This window comes from Spermophilus citellus (assembly GCF_964194105.1).
Source record: "Spermophilus citellus genome assembly, chromosome: 4".
Classification (NCBI taxonomy): Eukaryota; Metazoa; Chordata; class Mammalia; order Rodentia; family Sciuridae; genus Spermophilus; species Spermophilus citellus.
The window spans coordinates 97585994-97606062 of record NC_138185.1 but is presented as its reverse complement, the minus strand read 5'-3'; the positions used below and the strand labels follow the sequence as shown (position 1 = coordinate 97606062).

Here is a 20069-nt window from a genome sequence, read left to right as displayed (position 1 = left end):
TACCACTGGTCATACTGCCAACCCCATAGATAAAATCTCTTAAAGCTCCAGGTTGCTGAGTGCAGTGGCACATGTCTGTAATCCCAGAAGCTCAGGAGGCTGAGACAGGAGAATAGTAAGTTCAAAGCCAGCCTCAGCAATGGCGAGTTGCACTAAGAAACTCAGTGAGACCCTTCTCTAAATAAAATACAAAATAGGGCTAGGGATGTAGCTCAGTGGTTGAATGCCCCTGAATTCAATCCCTAGTACCAAACAACAACAACAACAACAATAAAAATACTCCAGCTCATTTGGATTTCCTTGCCTCTCTCTGTTCTCATTATTTTGGGCTTTACCATTTTAAAACATATTGCTCAGCATGTATGAGTTCTCTTACTTCCTCTTGCTGTGCTTGACTAAAGACAAGGTTGACATCTGATCTTTATCATTTTCTAACCTTCTATACTCACTGTTGAGAGCAGTAATAATTAGGCATTCTTCAACTAGCCACACCCAGAACTGCCTGGTAAGACAGCGTAAAGAGTTTTGGATGGGCTGTGGGAGGATGTTCAGGATGAACTCTTGAACTGATTTTTTTATCCACCTCTCACCATCCATAAAGTGAGGGTATTTGCAGACATGACCTGATAGTGTGTGGATTCAGAAAGCACCCTACCTGGAACAGAGGAGACTTTTCCTTCTCTGACTAGAGAATTTACATGCATGCCTTTGATTTTTCAGCTTGGATCTTTACACAGTGGGATTTGGAATGTCTTGTGACTATAACCAAATTTTCAGACTTGATTATCCAGAATTGAATAGTGATTGCCAAAATAAAAGAAAGAATATATATATATATATATATATATATTTCCCACATCTTAATTACAACATCTTATTTGCCCTTTTACCATTTTCTTCTCACTGAATCACCTGCTATGCTGAGAGAAAGAGAGAGAGAGAGAGAGAGAGAGAGAGAGAGAGAGAGAGAGAGAGAGAGAGAGATTGTAGAAAGAGCTCATCTGTTGTGGGTGGTTAAAGCATCTGTCTGCCTAGTGGAAGATAGTGCACTTAGGGGAATGATCAGATTCCCCGCCAGCACCCTGATTTTATGTTTTTTTTCTTTTTTTTTAAATTTCTTTGTGGATATCTCTTAAAAGGCAATTTGTCTAGTCTGCTTCCTAACTAAATAAAACAGACCATTTATATGCATGACACACATCTGTTCATATACTGTACCCATTAAACCAGGTATTTGCATTCACAAGGAAACAACCACTGCTTCCCACCCTACCTTAAAATGATATCTATTCCTCCTGGATATTCATTATAGAGCTTGGATTTCAACCTCAATGTGGCCAGTCATGGAGGAATTGCACCTATGGATGGGCAGCAACTAATCTTTCTTTTCTTTTTCTTCCCCCAGGATTATACCTTGACCATGTATTTTCAACAATATTGGAGAGATAAAAGGCTCGCCTATTCTGGGATCCCTCTCAACCTCACCCTTGATAATCGAGTGGCTGACCAGCTATGGGTGCCCGACACATATTTCTTAAATGACAAAAAGTCATTTGTACATGGAGTGACAGTGAAAAACCGCATGATCCGCCTTCACCCGGATGGGACGGTGCTGTATGGGCTCAGGTCTGTCTGCCTTTTCGGGGACAGTTTTACAGTTCCATAGTGCATTGGCATTGAATTTCTCACTTAAGATGACTATTGTAAGTGAGGCTGTGTCCTCATATTAATTAGGAAACATGCATAAAATACTTTGAGCTTTGCAGAAAAAAAAATCTTATCACCCCAATATTTGGGGCATTACTGTTACTATAAATAGACATCAATTGCAAAGCAGCCTCCTTGAGTGGATTGTATATAATTGGGTTGCCATATCTAAGAGCACAAATTCCCCTAGGATGGTTTTCCTGTATCATAGCCACAAATGCCTGTAATTAATATTGCCCTGACATACCAGAGGTTTTAATAAAATTTTTTTCCGAAGCTATTTGAACAGTTGCAAGATTATAAGGTATATTCTCCACGGAGTTTTATCGAGGTAGTGCCACGAATATTTATGGGAATTACTAACTGAGAGGCTTCCTGATGAGAAATCTCTTTCTCTAGGTCTTAGAATGCAATCACTCAAATCAGGAAGCCAGGTTGCCTTCCTGAACCTAGAGGAGGACCTGGGCTTCCCTGGTTGCTCTGGAAACCAGGAGACCTTCCCAGGGTGTTCCACTACTGCTAGGGGTTAATTCTTTTGAATATCACTTTGCTAAATGGTGCTCTTAAAAACCTTTGGTATCTTGCTTTGATTTTGCACTGATTTTTGTTTTGTTTTGTTTTGTTTTAGAGGAGGAATAGTAGTAGTAGTAGTAGTAGTAGTAGTAGTAGTAGTAGTAGTAGTAATAGAGTGTATGTGTATGTCTCTTTTTCAATCTCCTCACCTAAAAGTACCTCTGAGGCCTTCTAGTAGTGGTTCAAAGTTCTGAGTTAAACACCTGTATAAATTGGAGTCCAGAGTTTTCTAATGAGACTCCAGAAGCTCAAAATAAAAATCATAATAATATGTATTGAAATTCACACCACTGTGACTTGTAGTGCCTCAAGCTAAGTAAAGTGAATTACTTAAGATTGCCTTAAATAGGAAATGACTTTCTCAAAACTATACTACTACAGAGGAAGTTGGGGTTTCCACCAAATCAGACTTTTTAACTCTAAGAGAAAAAAGAAACATGTGTAAACCAAGCCATGGTGTTATTTTATAAAAATAATTCACAGCTGGTTGAGGTGGCACCTGCCTGTAATTCCAGCTTCTCAGGAGGCTGAGGCAGGGAGACTGTGAGTTCAAGGCTAGCCTCAGCAACTTAGCTAAACTTCTTCTCAAAATACAAAATAAAAAGGGCTTAGGATATAGCTTAGTGGTAGAGCACCCCTGGGTTCAATCCCTAGTACCACATGCATACAAATAAAGAGTCTAGCCTGAGGTTTCTTTGAAAGGTCTTCAGCATTTTATATTTTCCCACAAAAAAAATGAGAAATGTGGTTATAAAATTATGGAGGTTCTGACAAGTATATCTTTTGTTCGAACTATTACCCAGAAGTCTTGTGAACATTAAATAAGGAGTCCTTTACCTTCCCTGTAGTTCCCAAAAAAGATTTAAGCAGAACAAACCAGTAGGTATGTGTGAATGGTACACATGTGTATGTATATGTGTTCATGTATGTGTGTAGTGGGGGGAGCAACAAGCAAATATCAAAAATTAATCTTCATTTTTGACCTTTTAAGCCAAACTTTCTATTTGAGTTTGCTCCATTTTTATTTCTGCATTCTTCATTTCCATACCAGAAGAAGAGTATGTCAGGATGCCTTTGTTTAAAGCAGAGAGCTTGAACTCTTTTGGGATAAAGTTTTATAATATGCATGAAAGTGCTGTAGTAAGTTTCCAAATTTCATTTCAAAGTGTTGGACTTAACACCACAAAACAGGGATGAAAAATTTTGTCTCTAACACTTGTCCTGTAAGTTTATATGAGAAAGTTAAATCATAATGGAATAATAAGCTATAGGAAACTTTTAGCAATAGACTCTGTGCAGTGACCTAACAAATAATTATTCTAGTCAAGTTTACATCCATTATGCCTCTCAAATAGCCTCTTAAATTAGAAAATGGATCTCTAAATATGTAGCTATTTTTATTTAAATGTACTCTCAATATATACCTTAGATCTTTATTTTGAGCCTTATATTTCTGAAATAATTCTTCAGGTTTATGTGAACCTGGACAAGCTGTCATAAAGAAACTCTCCACCATATTCTTCATGTGCTCAGCTTCATACTGTCATCTGACTTCTCAGAAATTGGCTAATATAGAAATTTCTGCCTTGATAGTTTTTTTAAATTGTTATAGAGATTAATTTGAACTTTTGGACAAAAATCACATTGATCATTAAAATACTGATTATTTTTAATATTTAATATATATACACATTCATTCTATGCTATTCTCTATAAACTTTGTTGATATTTATGTATAAAAAATTTTATGTTTGTACAAACACAACACACACATATCATGGTTTTTTATTAAAAAAAAAAATAAGGTGTGAATGCTTATGTTGATGGGCCACCCTTTATCCTATCTTTGACCCAAAAGCTGACTTCCCTTTTTGTTGTTGTATTTGCTGAATCATGTTGGTGACCTGGCAAACCAGGGCTGGGCCAATGTAGGTAACTCAACAATATATTATAAATAAAGTACAGACACTCCTCAACTGGCAATACAGTTGTGTTCCAAAAAACTCTACATAAATTTAAAATATTATAAGTAAAAATGCATCAAACGTACCTAACCTACAAAAGTTCCTAGCTTTGCAACATAGTTCTGTTGTAAAGAGTGTCAGTGGCTTCCCCTCTTGATCCCACAGGCTAACCGGGAGCTATGGCTCACTGTCACTGCCCAGCATTACCACAGTCTCAGAATGCATACTGCTAGCCTGGAAAAGGATCATAATTCAAAATTTGAAGTAAGATATCTACTGAATGCATATAGCTTTTGCACCATTGTAAAGCCAAAAAATGTGGATCAAACCATCTGTCAGGATCATCTCTACTGTGGCCTGAGCCTGGAGGAGATTGGGCACAGCTGAGAACACCAAAGTTAGACTCTCCATTCTGGAAGGATTGTATACACTGGGGTTGCTACTGCTCCCTTCCTTACAAAATGCTCCTGAGGAAGAAAGCTCCTTTGGAACAGAGATTGCTTTATGGCTGGCTATGGGTTTGAGTTGGATTGCCTGAATTTCTGAGACCTTAAGGTTGGATTCTTTTCACCACTGATACTGTGCTTGACCCTCACCCTCTCTATCCACCAGTAGCGTGAACTGCTAAGTCATTCTTCACTTAGCTGTTTTGGTCTCCACTTCCTATACATGCCCAGCCTTTGCAGTACCAGGATCAATGAGGGCTTTTGCTTTATCTGGGACAGATGAAGATCTTTGGCTGTGGATGAGCCATCCATGACGTAGGTTCATATGTCAACTTGGCCTTATTCTGGAAAATTATTGATCCTTAATTATTGATCCTTAACTAATCCAGAGTAGTCCCAGACTGCTCACGCAGATGTTTGAGAGTGATTGTGCTCATTGAGATAAAAGGTTATTGTAAATCATGAACCATTTTTCCCTGAGTCTTCTAGCCCTTTCAGCTTGAAACTTTGGCCCATACTAGCTTATGCTTACCACTTGAACTTAGCTGATCATGATGATGAACCAAACCTCTGGCAAAGGCCCAGCTCACCATGGGAGGCCAGAGGATTGTCTGCATAGAGCCCATTACCATCCTAATGCAGAATATAGCTTCTCTGAAGGTTCTTGGGCATTAATACCCTTTAAGGGATCAGGAAGATCTCTGCTGACTAAGACTCATGGGCCTTACCCCTGTCTATACCATAGCTGCTATGTTTCCTGCTGCATGGAAATTTTCTGCTTTCTTTGAGAAGGGGGGGGGTGTCAGTCCTGTATCATTTTCCTGACCTTCTTTTTTATTTCCTCATCCTACAATGTCATTGAATGTCTCACTTTGTGCCATTAAGCATGTTTTATAATGTGGTCTGTTTTTTTTTTTTTCATCTGTTTGCATTCATTTCTCTGATACTAAAAGGTTGGCGAGAGGGTTGCAAATATAATTTGATTTGCTCCCCAAACACCTGGGAGCCTTAGGTTAAGTGATCTTTATCAAAACAAAGTAATTCTTATTTTGCCTGAAAAGTTTATTGCAAAATCTGATGGAAAAATGTATTGTAATGTTTCTGCTTGATGTTAAAAATTGCTTAAAAATGTTAAAGTTGCCATTCCTAAACTTAAAATGCTGGATGCAACATTAAATTGAAACTAGAACTTACTTCAAAAGATTCAAATTAAGTCGTCTAATGGGCTTAGGTAGCATCTTATTCCAAAACTGTATTTTATACAGTCGTTCTGCTCAACTACATTTTTTTGTGGCAAAAAGGATGCAAGCTCAGGGGACATTTGGGCACACATGACTGAGTGCAGATGTACCTAACTCTTAAATACCCATTTTGTCACCATCTCACAATTACTTTTATGTAACTAAGTAACATATTGATTAATTTCTTTCCAGAAGGGATTATGTCAATTTATATTCCCACCAGCAAACAAGCAATATATTAGTGTTGGGATTCTGACACTTGGATTGGGATTTATGATTATTTAGGTGAATGTAAATAATCTATCCCTTTTCTTCATCTCTCAGGACTGGAGAAAATTCCTTTTCTCACTTTAAATGCAGATTTGTACATTTCTTCCCCCAAACCCAGCATGTTCCTTCTTTCCTTCTTTATAAGGATTTTGCATTTTCTCTTCACACTTCCTCTTTTACTCTCATTTGATGATGTTACCTCATACTTTAATTGAAAATACAGTGATTTCTTCATCTTCCCCTTACAGAAAGGCCATCTCCTAGGCTTATTTCTCACTCTTTACCTCCTGTCAAAATTGGAGAATGAGTCTCTGACCAGTTCAACAGTCAGTTTCCTTTCTTGGCATCCTCTCCCTACTCAAGACTCCTGATTCTAGCTCTTCCCTTGTTAAAATGATTCTCCCTCATCATACTTCCACGATGTGAACTTTCTTCCCACTCCTCAGAAACATCAAGAATGTCCCTGTCTCAGTGCCTTTGTACATGCTCTTGGCTAGGTTTAGAATACTCTCACTAGAAATTCATGTTTGACATCATTATAATGTAATCGTATAGTTGAGATCTCACTCTCATAAGGAGAGCCCTTCTCTAATGAGCTCTTCACTTTCTATCACATCACATTCTTTGATTTTATTATAGGACTTATCCATATTCCACATTATCTTGTCAATTTATTGCATGTTTTCATCCATGATGATGGAGAGCCATATGAAAATCGAAACTCTCTGAGAGCTGTTTCCATCTTATTTATTATGGTACCATCAAAATCTTGAGTATGGCTGAGTATAGTGCATGCATGTAATCCCAGTAGCTCAGAAGGATGAGGCAGGCGGATCTTGAGTTCAGAGTCAGCCAGCAAATTAGAGAGGCCCTAAGCAACTCAGTGAGACCCTGTCTCTAAATAAAATATATTTTTTTAAAAAATGGCTGGGAATGTGGCCATGTCCTAAGCTGCTCGTCTCCTCCACATTCTTATCCATGATGTTCTGCCTCATCTTGGGTCCAGAGCATTGGAATCAGTGACAGCTCTGCCTGAGGCCTCTTGAAACCAGGATCCCCAAATAACCTTTCCTCCTCTACTTTGTTCTTGTCAGGTCTTTTGTTCACAGTGACGAAAAAGCTGACTAAAAAAAGGCAGTATGGGCATTTTAACAATATTAATCTTTCTAATCTGTCAACATAAAGTACTTCCCACTTATTTATGTCTTCTTCAATTGTTTCATCAACATTTTATAAGTTTCCTTGTATGGATCTTTCACTACCTTAGTTAAATTGACTCCGAAGTTTTTTCCCCCCTTTTTTAGTTATGGTAAATTGGATTGCTCTTTTGATCTATCTATCTATCTTTCTTTCCTTCCTTCCTTCCTTCCTTCCTTCCTTCCTTCCTTCCTTCCTTCCTTCCTTCCTTCCTTCCTTCTTTCTTTCTTTTGGTGTAGTTCATTATTAGTGCATAGACATGCTCCTCATTTTTTTCTGTTGATTTTGAATTCTGCAGTTTCAGTATATTTGCTTTTTAGTTCTATCAGTGTTTTGGTACAGTCCATGGGAATTTCTATATATAATATGTCATCCATCAGCAAAGAGTGATAACGTCATTTCTTCCTTTCCTGGTTAAATACTTCCCCTTTCCCTTGCCTAACTCCTTGCCGTACTATGTTGAATAGAAATGACAAGAGTCTGAACCCTCATGTTCCAGATCTTAGAAGAAAGGGTTTTAGTTTTTCACCATTGAGTATAATGTGGCTATAGGCTTCCCAAATGTGGGCTTATTGAGGCACATTCTTTATATATTTAATTTGGTGACAGTATTTTATCATGAAAGGAATTTGAATTTTGTCAAATGCTTTTCTACATTTAATAAGATACTCATATGTTTTCCCTTTATTCTGTTATGTTAATGTAATGTATCACATTTACTGATTTGCATATGTTGAACTACCCTTGCACCCCAGGGATACATCCCACTCGATCATGGTGGGTGATTCTTTTACTTGTTGTTGAATTTGTTTTGCTAGTGTTTTGTTGAGGATTTTTACATCTGTGTTCATTAAGGATAATTGCCTTTAATTTTCTTTTCTCCTAAATGTTCTCATCTGGTTTTGGTATCAGGGTCTCATAGACAATGTTTGAAATTATTTCTTCCTCTTTGATTTTTTTTTTTAAGAATTTGACTAGATTGAGAAAAATGGAAAAGATATATATATAAATCAGAAATAAAAACTGGGTATTACTACCAAATTAGATAACCCAGATGAAATCTACAAATTCCTAGAAACACACAATCTACCAAAACTGAATCGTGAAGAAAATAAAAAATGTGAGCTTCTCAGCAAAAAATGTTCTAGACAACATGGCTTCTCTGTTGAATTCTACCAGACAGTTAAAAAACAATTAACACCAGTTTATTAAAACTCAAACTTTTCCATAAAAATGAAGAGGAGAGTGAAGCCTTCCTTTACTGTTCTAGGAGGTCAACATTATCCAATTCCAGTGCAGACAAAAACACTACAAAAATATCAAGCCATTAATTCCTTATGAATAATAATGCATGAATCTTCAGCAAAAAATTCACAATTTGAATTTAGCAACATGCACCTTAACTAAGCAGGAGTGATGCCTAGAATGTAAGGATGATTCAACATGTGAAAGACAATCACTGTACATACCACAATAATAAAATGAAAGGGAAAAAAAAAGCATTTATGTTCGTATCAATTGATGTAGACCAAATATTTGACAAAATACAATACACTTTCCTGATAAAAACACATTACGCCAGGAATAGAAGAAAACTTCCTAAACATGATAGAATTGTATGTGGAAAAACCTATAAACTAACATCTTACTCATTAGTGAGAGGCTTAAATCTTTTCCTCTCAGATAAGACACACACACACACACACACACAAAATCTCTTATCCCTAAAAAAAAAAAAATGAATTTAGCAAAATTGCAGCTTACAAAATCAATACATAGAATTCAGTTGCACTTCTATATAATAATAATGAACAATCTAAAAAGGAAATCCAGAAAGCAACCCCATTTATAGTGGTGTCTAAAAGGACATTAACATTAGGAATAAATTTAGTGATGGAGTCAAAAGTCTTGAACGCTAAAAACTATAAAACATTGTGGAAAGAAACAATTTGAAAAAAGACATAGAGTAAATGGAAAGGCATCCTGCGTTTATAAATTGGAAGATTTAGTATTCTTATTGTGACAATGTGGCCTGGCACTATGGCACATGTCTGTAATCTTAGTGGCTTATAAGGCTGAGGCAGGAGCATTGCAAGTTCAAAGCCAGCCTCAGCAATTTAGCAAGGATATGGCTCAGTGGTTAAGTGCCCCTGGGTTCAATCCTTGGTACCATTAAAAAAACAAACAAACAAAAAAACAAGACAGTGTTGTCCAAAGCAATCTATACACCCAACACAAAAATCCCAGTGGCAACTTTATTTGTTGAAAAAAAAAAAAACCCACCTTAAAAATTCATGAAGAATCTTAAAGTATTTCAAATATGCAGAAGGGTGTTGTAAAACAAATATGGAGGTCTCACATTACCTGATTTTAAAACTTACTACAAAGCTATGATTATCAACACAAACTGGTATTAGCAAAATAATAGACATATCATCTAGTGGGATTGCACAGAGAACCCAGAAACAAATTCTGTTGTGTATAGCCAAATGATTTTTAACAGGATGACAAAATATTCTGTGGATAATTGACATCTTTTCAACGATGTTGCCAGGGAATACTGAAAATCCACAGGTAAAAGAATAAATTTAGACCTTATTTTTAATATATCAAAAAATTAACTCAAAATGGACCAAAGGCCCAATCCTAAAAGCTAAAACCATGAAACTCTTAGAGAAGAAATTAGAAAAAATCTGTGTGGCATTGAAATTAGCTCAGTTTTGGATATGACACCAAAAGCATAGCAAGAAAAGAAAAAATATATAACTTGGACTGTATCAAGAGTAAAGACAGATGTGCATCAAAGGATCAACCAACAGAATGATTCAATAACCTGCAAAATAAGAGAATATATTTATAAGTCTTACATCTAATTAGGAGTTAATAGAAAGTATATAAAGATCTCCTGGAAGCCAACAATAAAAATCACAGTTCAAAAATTGGCAAGGTACTTGAATATACATTTCTCCAAGGAAGTTACAAAAATAGCCAGTTAACACATGAAAATATGTTCAACATTGTTAGCCTTTAAGGATTAAAAATCAAAACCACAATAAAATACTATGACACAGACATTAGGATGACTATTATTTTAAAAATTGGAAAAGAATAAGTGTTGACATTTGTGGAGAGATTAGAACCCTTAGAGATTACTGGTGTGAATTTAATGTGGTTCAGTCACTGTTGAAGTGGTATAATGGTTCTTTAAAATTTAGACATAGTTATCAGATGATTCAGCAATTTCACTAATAAATATATACTGAAATAAACAAAAGTGACTCAAGGAGATATTTGGACATTTATATTCATTGTAGCATTACTCAAAATAGTCAAAAGGTAACTCAAATGTCTATCCACAGATGAATAGGTAAACAAAACGGAACATTATTCCATCTTAAAGAGGAATGACACATACTAAAATATGAGTGAGCATTGAAAACAACACAATAAGTTAATTCAGCCAGGCAAAAAAAGAACAAATATTGCATGATTCCATTTATAAAGTATCTAGAAAAGGCCAATTCATAGCAAGATAAAGTAGACAAAAGAAAACCAGGGGCAGGAGGCAGTGGGTAATGGGTGTTATTATTTAATGGGTTTAGTTTCCATTTGGATATTTGATGATGATTGCATAATAGTGTGAATGTACTTAGGGCCACTGAGTTATACAATTAAAAATTGTTAAAATGATACGCGTTATGTTACATATATTTTATTCCAATTAAAATTTGTTTTAATGTTTCATGTTCAACTTTATGTTTTTTGATTGCTCAAATAAAACTCAGTTACACACCCATTTCATTTCCTTTATATCAGTCATTATCTGTTTTCAAAGCTCTGTTCTCTTTCTCTGCCTTTGTGGAGGTTTTTTAAAAGTTCTCCATCTCTTTTCTATTCAAAGTATGTTCCCCAGTTCTGCAGCAACATTGCCTGCAGACATCCTCTGGGAAACTAGGAAGTGTAGACCCACCCCACACATTGTGAATCAGATTCTGAATTTTAACCGGATCCCTCAGTGACTTGTGTGCCCATTAACATTTAAAAAGCCTTCCATGTCATTAAATAATTTCCAGCACTGTCAGTTCTGTCTTTGTCTTCAGACACATTTCCATTCAACATTTGTGGCTGTAGTGGCTTGCATTCTTCACTCTGTTACAGCTTCTTCTGTCTGTCTATGCATTCATTTCAGGCTGTTCTTTAATTACTTTCCTCTGTTCTGGTTTTGAAGAGGCCATAGCCATTCAGATATTTTGGTAACCAGACACATATCTTCCAAATTGTTCAAATTTCATTTTCCATGCTTCCATATTATTTCATAGGATATTCTTGCTTTTATTCACATAGTGTTTATCCATAGGTGAGCTAGGTCCATTTGGACAAAGTGATCTTCTAGTGACAGTATAGATATGGTAATCTCAGCCCTTTCAGTCTCACCTTCACATTAGAGATTTCAGTCTCTAGGGTATAAATCTGAAGATCAAGTGAATGCACACCATTTGTTATGCTTAGTTGATATTTACTTAAGGTATGTCTTTCTCTCTGACTGCTAGGTCAGGAAGTCAGACATGGTGTGTGGGAGAATCCTGAGTGACATTTTCCATTCCAGTGTGCAGGGCTTCCTCTAACTGTGAGGACTTCCTTCAAGGATCTGGTTCTCATGTGTAAGAATATATCGCCCAAGTCACTTTCACCCAGGGAGTTGTGTTCCCTAAGGTTAGAGAAATCAGAGGGATGGGGAAGGTGGAGGGACATGCATTATTGTTCTAACCCTGTCCAAAGGTACATTGTGTGCTGATGGAGATAGTCTATAACCTGCACTATATAGTTACTACCAGCTAGTCATATTTGGCTATTGAGTCGAATTTTTAATTTTATTTAATTTAAAATTTAAAAATCGATAGTCACGTATGGCCAAGTGGCTGCCATTTTGGATAATACGGTTCTGGAAGGTATAGTCCCCAAGTACCATAATTAGATCCAGAGAGTTAGGTTAGCTCAAAGTATTTTCCTGATTTTTCAAATTGTTTTCTTCTTCAGAGGGCTGAACCTGTGGTATTTTCCTTAAGAACTTCTAAAATTCATTCACTCAGACAATTCCTTCTCTGGCAGGTGCTCTAGGAATCTACACTTTTTTCTTAGTTTTGGTTTTCAGTATTATTGCCAGTTTGTGCCTTTGTGTAGCTTTATCATCATATTGTTTGCAAATTGAGAGAAGGTATTTCAGGTGTGTGTCATTTGTCTAATGTAACTGCTCATTTTACAAAGATGACTACTCCTAAAGCTTAAATATAGAAACAGATGTTCCTATTTTAGGAACATGTTATCTATTAAGGGTTTTGCTATTTTTGACATTAACCTGGAACTATCAGGTTATGATTCCTATTTTATGATGATTGATGTTCTTCTGTATATATAGTTAGTCATGTTGACTATTGTATTAGTTACCTATTGTTTCAACAGTGCAGTGTAACAAACAGCTAGAAGCTTCAGTGCATAGAACAAGTACTCATTGCTCATATGTTTGGGTGATTAATGAGCATCTCTGGTGACTCTGGCTGGTTCACTCAAAGGTTGGGTTTAAGTAACCCTTCAGCTCACTGGGCTGATGTCTGAGAAGATGAGTACTCACCTTAGTCCTGCACCCTGTGTCAATACTCCTGTTAGGACCAGCAGATTCACCTGTGCATGGCTTTCTCACAGCAGAGGGAGAAAAGACCAGAAACAGAATGCTTCCCGGGACCTAAGCTTGGGACTACCACACTGCCATTTCTATCCATTCTGTTGTGTAAATCAAGTCATAAAATCAGCACACAGTTAGAGATAGCACCTCTATAGTGAAAATAATATAAATGATATGGTGAAAGAGTGGGCCCTGGGAAGAAAACAGAAATGTGTGATGCTGAAACATTGGCCTGTGCCCTGTCACTTCTCCACATTTCTCCACAAGCTCTTGCTTAAGAAAATGCTTGGTCTAAATTATTTGATTTAGGTACTTAATCCTAGTATCTGAATTCTTAGTCTTGAAAGAAATAATAGCTGCCTCTGCCAACCAATGCACCTGGCATCTGGGAAACCAGGAGTGAAGATTTGTGTGAGTTGCCACAGAGAGATTCTAAAGACCTGAGGGTTACATATAAATCAATAGCCTGCCTGTGGTGTTATGCTTTGGTCACAGACACAACTATTTCCAAGAAATGTTGAACACTTGGGAATCCGAGTGCAACCCCGAAGTTGCACAGAAGCTACCACTAAACTGCTCCCAGTTCCTATTAGTTTAACAAGATTGTGACCAGAGATCTAGGGCTTCCATAAAAGGTGCATTTCCCTGCAGCTAAAGCCATAAAATTCACTTATTTGATGCTGCAGGATTTAGCTCTTCTGATTCAGTTCTGCAAGATTGAATACTGCAGGTAAGTATTCAATTCTGCAGCGTAAGAATTCATAGAGACCACTTGACCATTAAAACAGGTGAGTCTCATGTTTAACTGTCTTAACCAGTTAGCACACAGAGGCTTTCAGAGGGTCAGTAATCAAGCAAGATAAGAGGTCCTATCGGGAAAGCTTGATAGAGGATAGGTGTCCCTACTAATCTTAACATTTGGGACCTTAAAGCCAAGAAGAGCCAAGCTACCTCTTCCTCTTTCCATTTTGTTTGAGTCACACTTCCTTCCCATTGCTGGTCCTTGGATCTCCAAAGTCATTCTTCAGTGAGTGTTTATAGGGCACTTGCTATAAATAAAGCACTTGATGTTGTTCTAGGCACTGAGGAGATGGCTGTGAACAGAAGAGACAAAGCCCTACACTCATGAACTCACATGGGGGTAAGCAAGGGGTCTAGTCAACAAATAGGTGGATGCTTCCACTTGTAGATGGGGATGAAGACAATGAAATGAAATGAGGAGAGGTAACTGAGATTAGCGTACTTTAGTTCTGGAGGCCTCTAAAAAGTGGTCAAGGATCTTGCCACCAGGGACATTAGAATAGACACTCTCCTTGCATATTTTAATCTGTCCTCTCTAGGATTTACAGTAAATCTAAAAGATTTATACAAATGGTGAATGAAATTGTGTGCTTTGCTCAGTTCACTATAAGTATGAATCCCAGACTTTACCCCTATTCAGCCTTTCTCAGCCACACCAACAAAAAGGACTTTAGTACCTAGGTTAACAAGTGGATATTTCAGACACATGTTTGTGGTAGTAAACATGTTCCTGACAGCCCAAAGTGGCATTGCCACAACAACCTCTACCTGTAGAAAAGTCTGTATTTGTGTAATTACATGAAAAATTTGCATCTGCTCTTATTATGATTTTTAAATTGCTGGATATTTAAACATTGAAGTGCTGAAACCACAGTATATTTCACAAACCTAGTACAATTGAGAAAAAATTAAAATCCTTCAATAATGAAAGAAACGGTCTTGACTTCCTTGGCTCAGGCTTCCTCACTCAGTTGTGCAGGGAATGGACACTAAGTATAGTTTTCAGACAGTGTCAGAGGATGAGTGCCATCCTGTATCTCATAATATGATTTCAAACTTGCTGGAGACTGTGTTCTCCTTAGAACAAGTTAAGTTCTTACATTTTCATACTTCTTTTAAACAGATCTTTAGGCTTGCACTTTTTATAAAGTCAGGATTATCTAATTTACTGTTCTATAACAGGTAGGAAGCTGGATTAAATTTCATTACATTTAATGCAGGAGTAGTATAAAAAATAGTTACCTTCTCCATACTTATATTTCCTGCTTGTCATATATAATGATAATATCACTACATATATAATACATATATGACCATAATATCCTCCTGCTTATGATCCATGTATATCTATATTTTTATCTCTATCTTGATATCTATCAAAATTTTTCTACCCTATTGTTTACTTGTAAAAGAAGAACCTCTTTTTCCTGAGTAGGCCTTGGTGAGTTGAATATATTTTGTTCTTTTAAGATAAGAGTAATGCCAAAGACATAATAGGATGTAGAGTTCAAGCTGCCAGAATCTGAAAGTGGCACCTGCCTTCCAGTGGCATTGTGAACACAGCCAACCCAATTACTCTTTCTAAGTCTTTTTACTCTGCAAAAAGAAATAATGATAATACTTCTGTAATGTGGTTGTTGTGAGATTAAATGTATGTGTGTTAATGTACTTGGTACAGATCTAGGCACTGAGCAAGCACTGAGCTCATGTTATATAAGGTACAAATAGGACTGGCTGCTGTCTTGGACAGCAAAAGGATGAATCAGCACCCATCTCTACAATGCTATCCAACCTTTTATTCCTCATTTCATTGGATAGCATTGTAGATATCTCTCTCTCTCTCTCTCTCTCTCTCTCTCTCTCTCTCTCTCTCTCTCTTTCTCTGTCTGTCTCTCTCTACCTCTGTTGATGTTCCTTTTCCTTGGTTTTACTTTCCACATTCAGCATCCTCAAAGTATGGCTTATTTGCAAAGAAAGTACATATATAGATTTCTCCACCATTTGGCCATATCTTTCTGTTTTTCTATCAGAAACACACCTTGCAGCCTCTGAGCACTACTGTCTCTCAATCAAAAATCAACAAACATCAACAAAGCATCTACTGGTCTATTAAAAAAATCATACTGCAGAGATCCTCATCCTATCATATCTGATTCTAGTTATTAGCTTCATAAATATTTCTTAGGAATAGAGTTTTCAGATTACAGAGGACTGTAGAAGTGAAATTATGTGTTGGTTATAGCCTCCTCTTGGGACCCACAAAAAATTCTTAGGCAAAAATATCAGAATGTGTGTGAGTGTTGAAGTTTACACAAATGGAACCCAGGTGTCTCTATGGTCTATCTATGTTATGTCATTTCCAGTTACTCAAGCCGTCCACTCCGGATGAGGGCTTTGTGGCTCAGTAAGGGTTCTGGCATGCTGCAGAGTTTTCTGGGTCTCTCTTTTTGTTCCCACATGTTCTCTTTTCTTGTATTTCTGTCCCAGTTGCCCAACAGACCCCATTCTTTCTTCCATTTGTTACCTGGGAACTTAGTTTTTGTAGCATGTGTGGGCTTTTGTGTCACACTCTCCACACTGACAGGATTTTCTGTGTATTTCATCCAAAGGAAAAAGAGTAGTGGAAAGCATGTCTATATATTATTCCTGAGGTAAATGAAAAGTGTTTCAATTTATGGCAGTAGTATACCAAAATAGATGTGCACAAGTCCTGTATTGTGGGAAATAACAGGAGTTGGTGAGAAGTGAATGATCTAACCAATTATTCTAGCTTTCTAATTTCCTTTCAACCATTTCTATGAAACACTCTACATAATACTACAATAAATTGAGATTGCTGCATTAAGTAACTTCAAACTATTTCAGTTTGTTTATGTGGTTTGGTGGTGTTGGTGTTGTTGTTGTTGTTGTTGTTGGTGGTGGTGGTGGTGTTTGTGTGTGTGTGTGTGTGTGTGTATTTTAGGGATAGTTTGGGGGAAATGAAAAATAAAAGATAAATAAATAATAAATAACAAATGATAAGAAATAATAATCTCAATTATTGACTGTCCAAATGAAAGGTACCAAAGCATGTAGGAAATTTTAAAATTCTAACGTTTCATTTGAGGTAATTTTCTCTTCATAAAAATTTACAATTTTAGCAGAATTTTGTTCTCATTTTGCCTTTATAGGCATCTTGTGCAGAAGCTGGGTTGTCAAGCTGCCATAAAACATGCCAGAATTTAAAAGTGCAAGGCTGGAACTTCAGTTGGCTGGGAAATAAGATGTTGCAGAAAAAATATACCAAAGAGCTATGTGTTTATTTGGGGTTATAGAATGCAGTGCATTCCTTAGTTCCAAGGCAATTGAAGTGTCATGACATTTGGAGGGGAAAAAAAATCCCTCAATTTTCCCATTGGTATAGGTCATATGGTGTGTATCTGTATGGATATACAAGCTATTTGTATAGAAAAAAGTTCACATTGAAATGTTTGTCAAGGATGTTGGTATTCTTCCTCACTGCTTCTCTTAGCAATTGAAAAGTAAAAGTAAAACTTTCCTAAACCTGCTGCTAAACCCGGTGCTCGTAGAAGGGCATACATTTCCCCATTATTCCCTTAGAACCTGCATTTAGGTTAAATGGTATAAGTCATTCAGAACTGGCATGTGGTGGTGTTTGACAGTGTTTTGGTTAGGGTGTGTGAATAGAAATAATGCTTGCTTACATTGCCCTAGGTATTAGTAGTGTTTTTAAGAGGTTTTTTTTTTTTTTTTTTTTTTTTTTGTGTGTGTGTGTGTGTGTGTGAGAATATTCACGATGATAGCTGGCCAGAGAAAGCTAAATACCGGGCTTCAAGTAAGGTGGAATCTGGAGAGCAGCTGGGGGATTTAAGATGACTCTTGATCTGTCAGGAAAAATACCTCTTCCTTCTTATGACCTACTACTGATGGTACATAGCCAGAACTGCCAGTTGTTCAGTAACTGCATAAGCCTTAGTAATGCTGCTCCCTGGAGATGTGGAGTACTAGGTCGTGACTATTGCTGTCTCCTCAACTATGAACTCTGCAAATTCTGTACCACTATTATGGTTTAGCATACTTTGCTCATAAGCCACTAAGTCGTGACTTTGCAGGCTCCCTTCCAATCTTACCTTTGTAGTTTAATTTATTTCCATGAAAGACATCCCTTTAGCTCTGTTCTGCCTTTTAAGGAGGCCACTGGTTATCCGTCCTTGGTTCAGGTCCCACCCAGTCCAGTCAGTTTCTGCAGTGGTGGGGAAGTGTTGAGGTTCTGGAGAAATTTAGTGTAAAATGTGGTGGCTTAAGTGTTGTGTTTTCACTAGTGTCTTTGAATAGGTTGGTTTCCCTAAGAGGAGGCTGTAGACATAGTAGAGAATGGACTTATTTCTAGGTGTGTTATTTCCCATTGTGCAGTTGGTTTAACCAGAGCCTGGTGGAGGCTTAACTGTCTTGAAGCCATGATATAAATTCTTTCTTTGGTTTTAATTGTCACCAAGGAAAGCTAACCCACTGAATTTTCTTTTGTAATCAAAAACAGAGAAACCAAATAAATGATAAGATAGATGTCAATATGATGAGAAACTCTACTTATTTACAATCCCTCTCAACACACAACTATAATAAAATAAGAAAAAATGCTTTGTTAAAAGTTTCAAAGTACAGTCTATGAACATGTAACTACTTTAACACCCCACATGGAAAATCAAAGAATTAAATCTTAATCAGTGTGTTCCTCACATAAGGTCTCTCAGTACTAGAAAGGTTAGAGAGCTGATAGACCAGGAGACAAAACAAAAATTGAAGGTAAGAACTTCTTTGGAAACCATTAATTATCAAACATCAGCAAGACTCAGTGACTAATTTCAATGGGATTTTAAGTCTTTATTACAATACCTTGTCCATAGTTAATAATGTATATTTGAAAATTACTGAGAGAATAGGTTTTGAGTATCCTCGCCACACAAAAAGATAACTATATGAAGTAATACCTCATTTTAACATTTCACAATGTATACACATTTTAAAACAGTGTTGTGTTAATACAACTATTAATAGATACAATTTTCATTTACTAATTTAAAATATTAAAATAAAATGATGGTTCTGTTGTTTTTCTTGATAATCTGATCTAGTTTATCTCTATTCAAGAGTTTGTTTTCATTCACATTTCTCTGTATATAGTGAAAGGTGTTCAGTCATGTGTACCCCGGAGAAGGGGGCCATACATGGGGTAACACATGGTTATCAAGAAGCAGTTTTCCTGCTATATTACTCAGGCCATCTTTAATATCTCCTCTTGCTCTATGTATTTCAGAATCACCACAACAGCAGCGTGCATGATGGATCTCAGAAGATACCCACTGGATGAGCAGAACTGCACTTTGGAAATTGAAAGCTGTGTGTATCTGTGTCTGGGTTTCTTTTTCTTCCAGTTTGTGTTCTAGATCTCTTTTTCATTATTTAGCCTCTTTTCCAAGGCATTGATAATGTTCCAGGCATACTTTTTAACTGCCACTCTGCCTATTTCACAGTCATAACACAGAGAGACAAACAGACACAGAGAGAGAGAGAAGAGAGTTAGAGAGGAAAAGACCAATAAAAATAGCAAAATAGAAACAGAAAGAGAGGAAGATGGAGGTGGGGGGAATGCTTAGTACAGAGAGAGTTCTTTGTTCTAATCTGATTAAGAGACTCTGTTTGCTGTGTTGAAATATAAGAAAACAAATGTTCCTCATCCTGGTCGATTCAGTGAGAAGAGAGCAAACACTGAGATGCAATTTTCTTAAAATATGTTTCATCATGCATGAGTGGCTATACTGCTGCGACCCTGGGCAGTCAGAGTAAAACTCATTTCCCATTAGGATCTGAGCTCTACAAGCAGGCCATTTCTGCATCTTGGCAATTTTCTTCAATTTGAGGAGTATTCAGATGCTTTATTGGTAATTCAGTGCTGAGTACTTCCATGTCAGGGATGAGAGCCGCATCTATAACATTTAACAAGCAGATGTCCCCCTGCTACCTGAACCACATCTCCTGGCATATGGGATGTTTTTGCTGTTGATCTTGCCCTATCACAGACTGGTTTATTTTTAGTCTCAATTGGATTGAGGGTTGTCAATGCTTATACTGAATTTTGGTGATTAAGTGACTTTGACTTTGCCATGTCGCTTGATGCAAAGGAAATGTCCCT

At 36.8% G+C, this 20069-nt stretch overlaps 1 protein-coding gene across 2 annotated transcripts in view; it reads left to right on the top strand.

Annotated features, from left to right (window-relative positions):
• Positions 1-20069, top strand: part of GABRB3 (gamma-aminobutyric acid type A receptor subunit beta3) — a gene marked incomplete at its 5' end in the record, with an annotated part of 211624 nt that overhangs the window by 149830 nt on the left and 41725 nt on the right. For both annotated transcript variants that reach the window (XM_081292260.1, XM_081292259.1), the window contains 2 exons: positions 1406-1626; positions 19194-19276. In XM_081292260.1, the coding sequence (XP_081148386.1) occupies positions 1406-1626; positions 19194-19276 (304 nt within the window). The remainder of the gene's footprint in view (positions 1-1405; positions 1627-19193; positions 19277-20069) is intronic.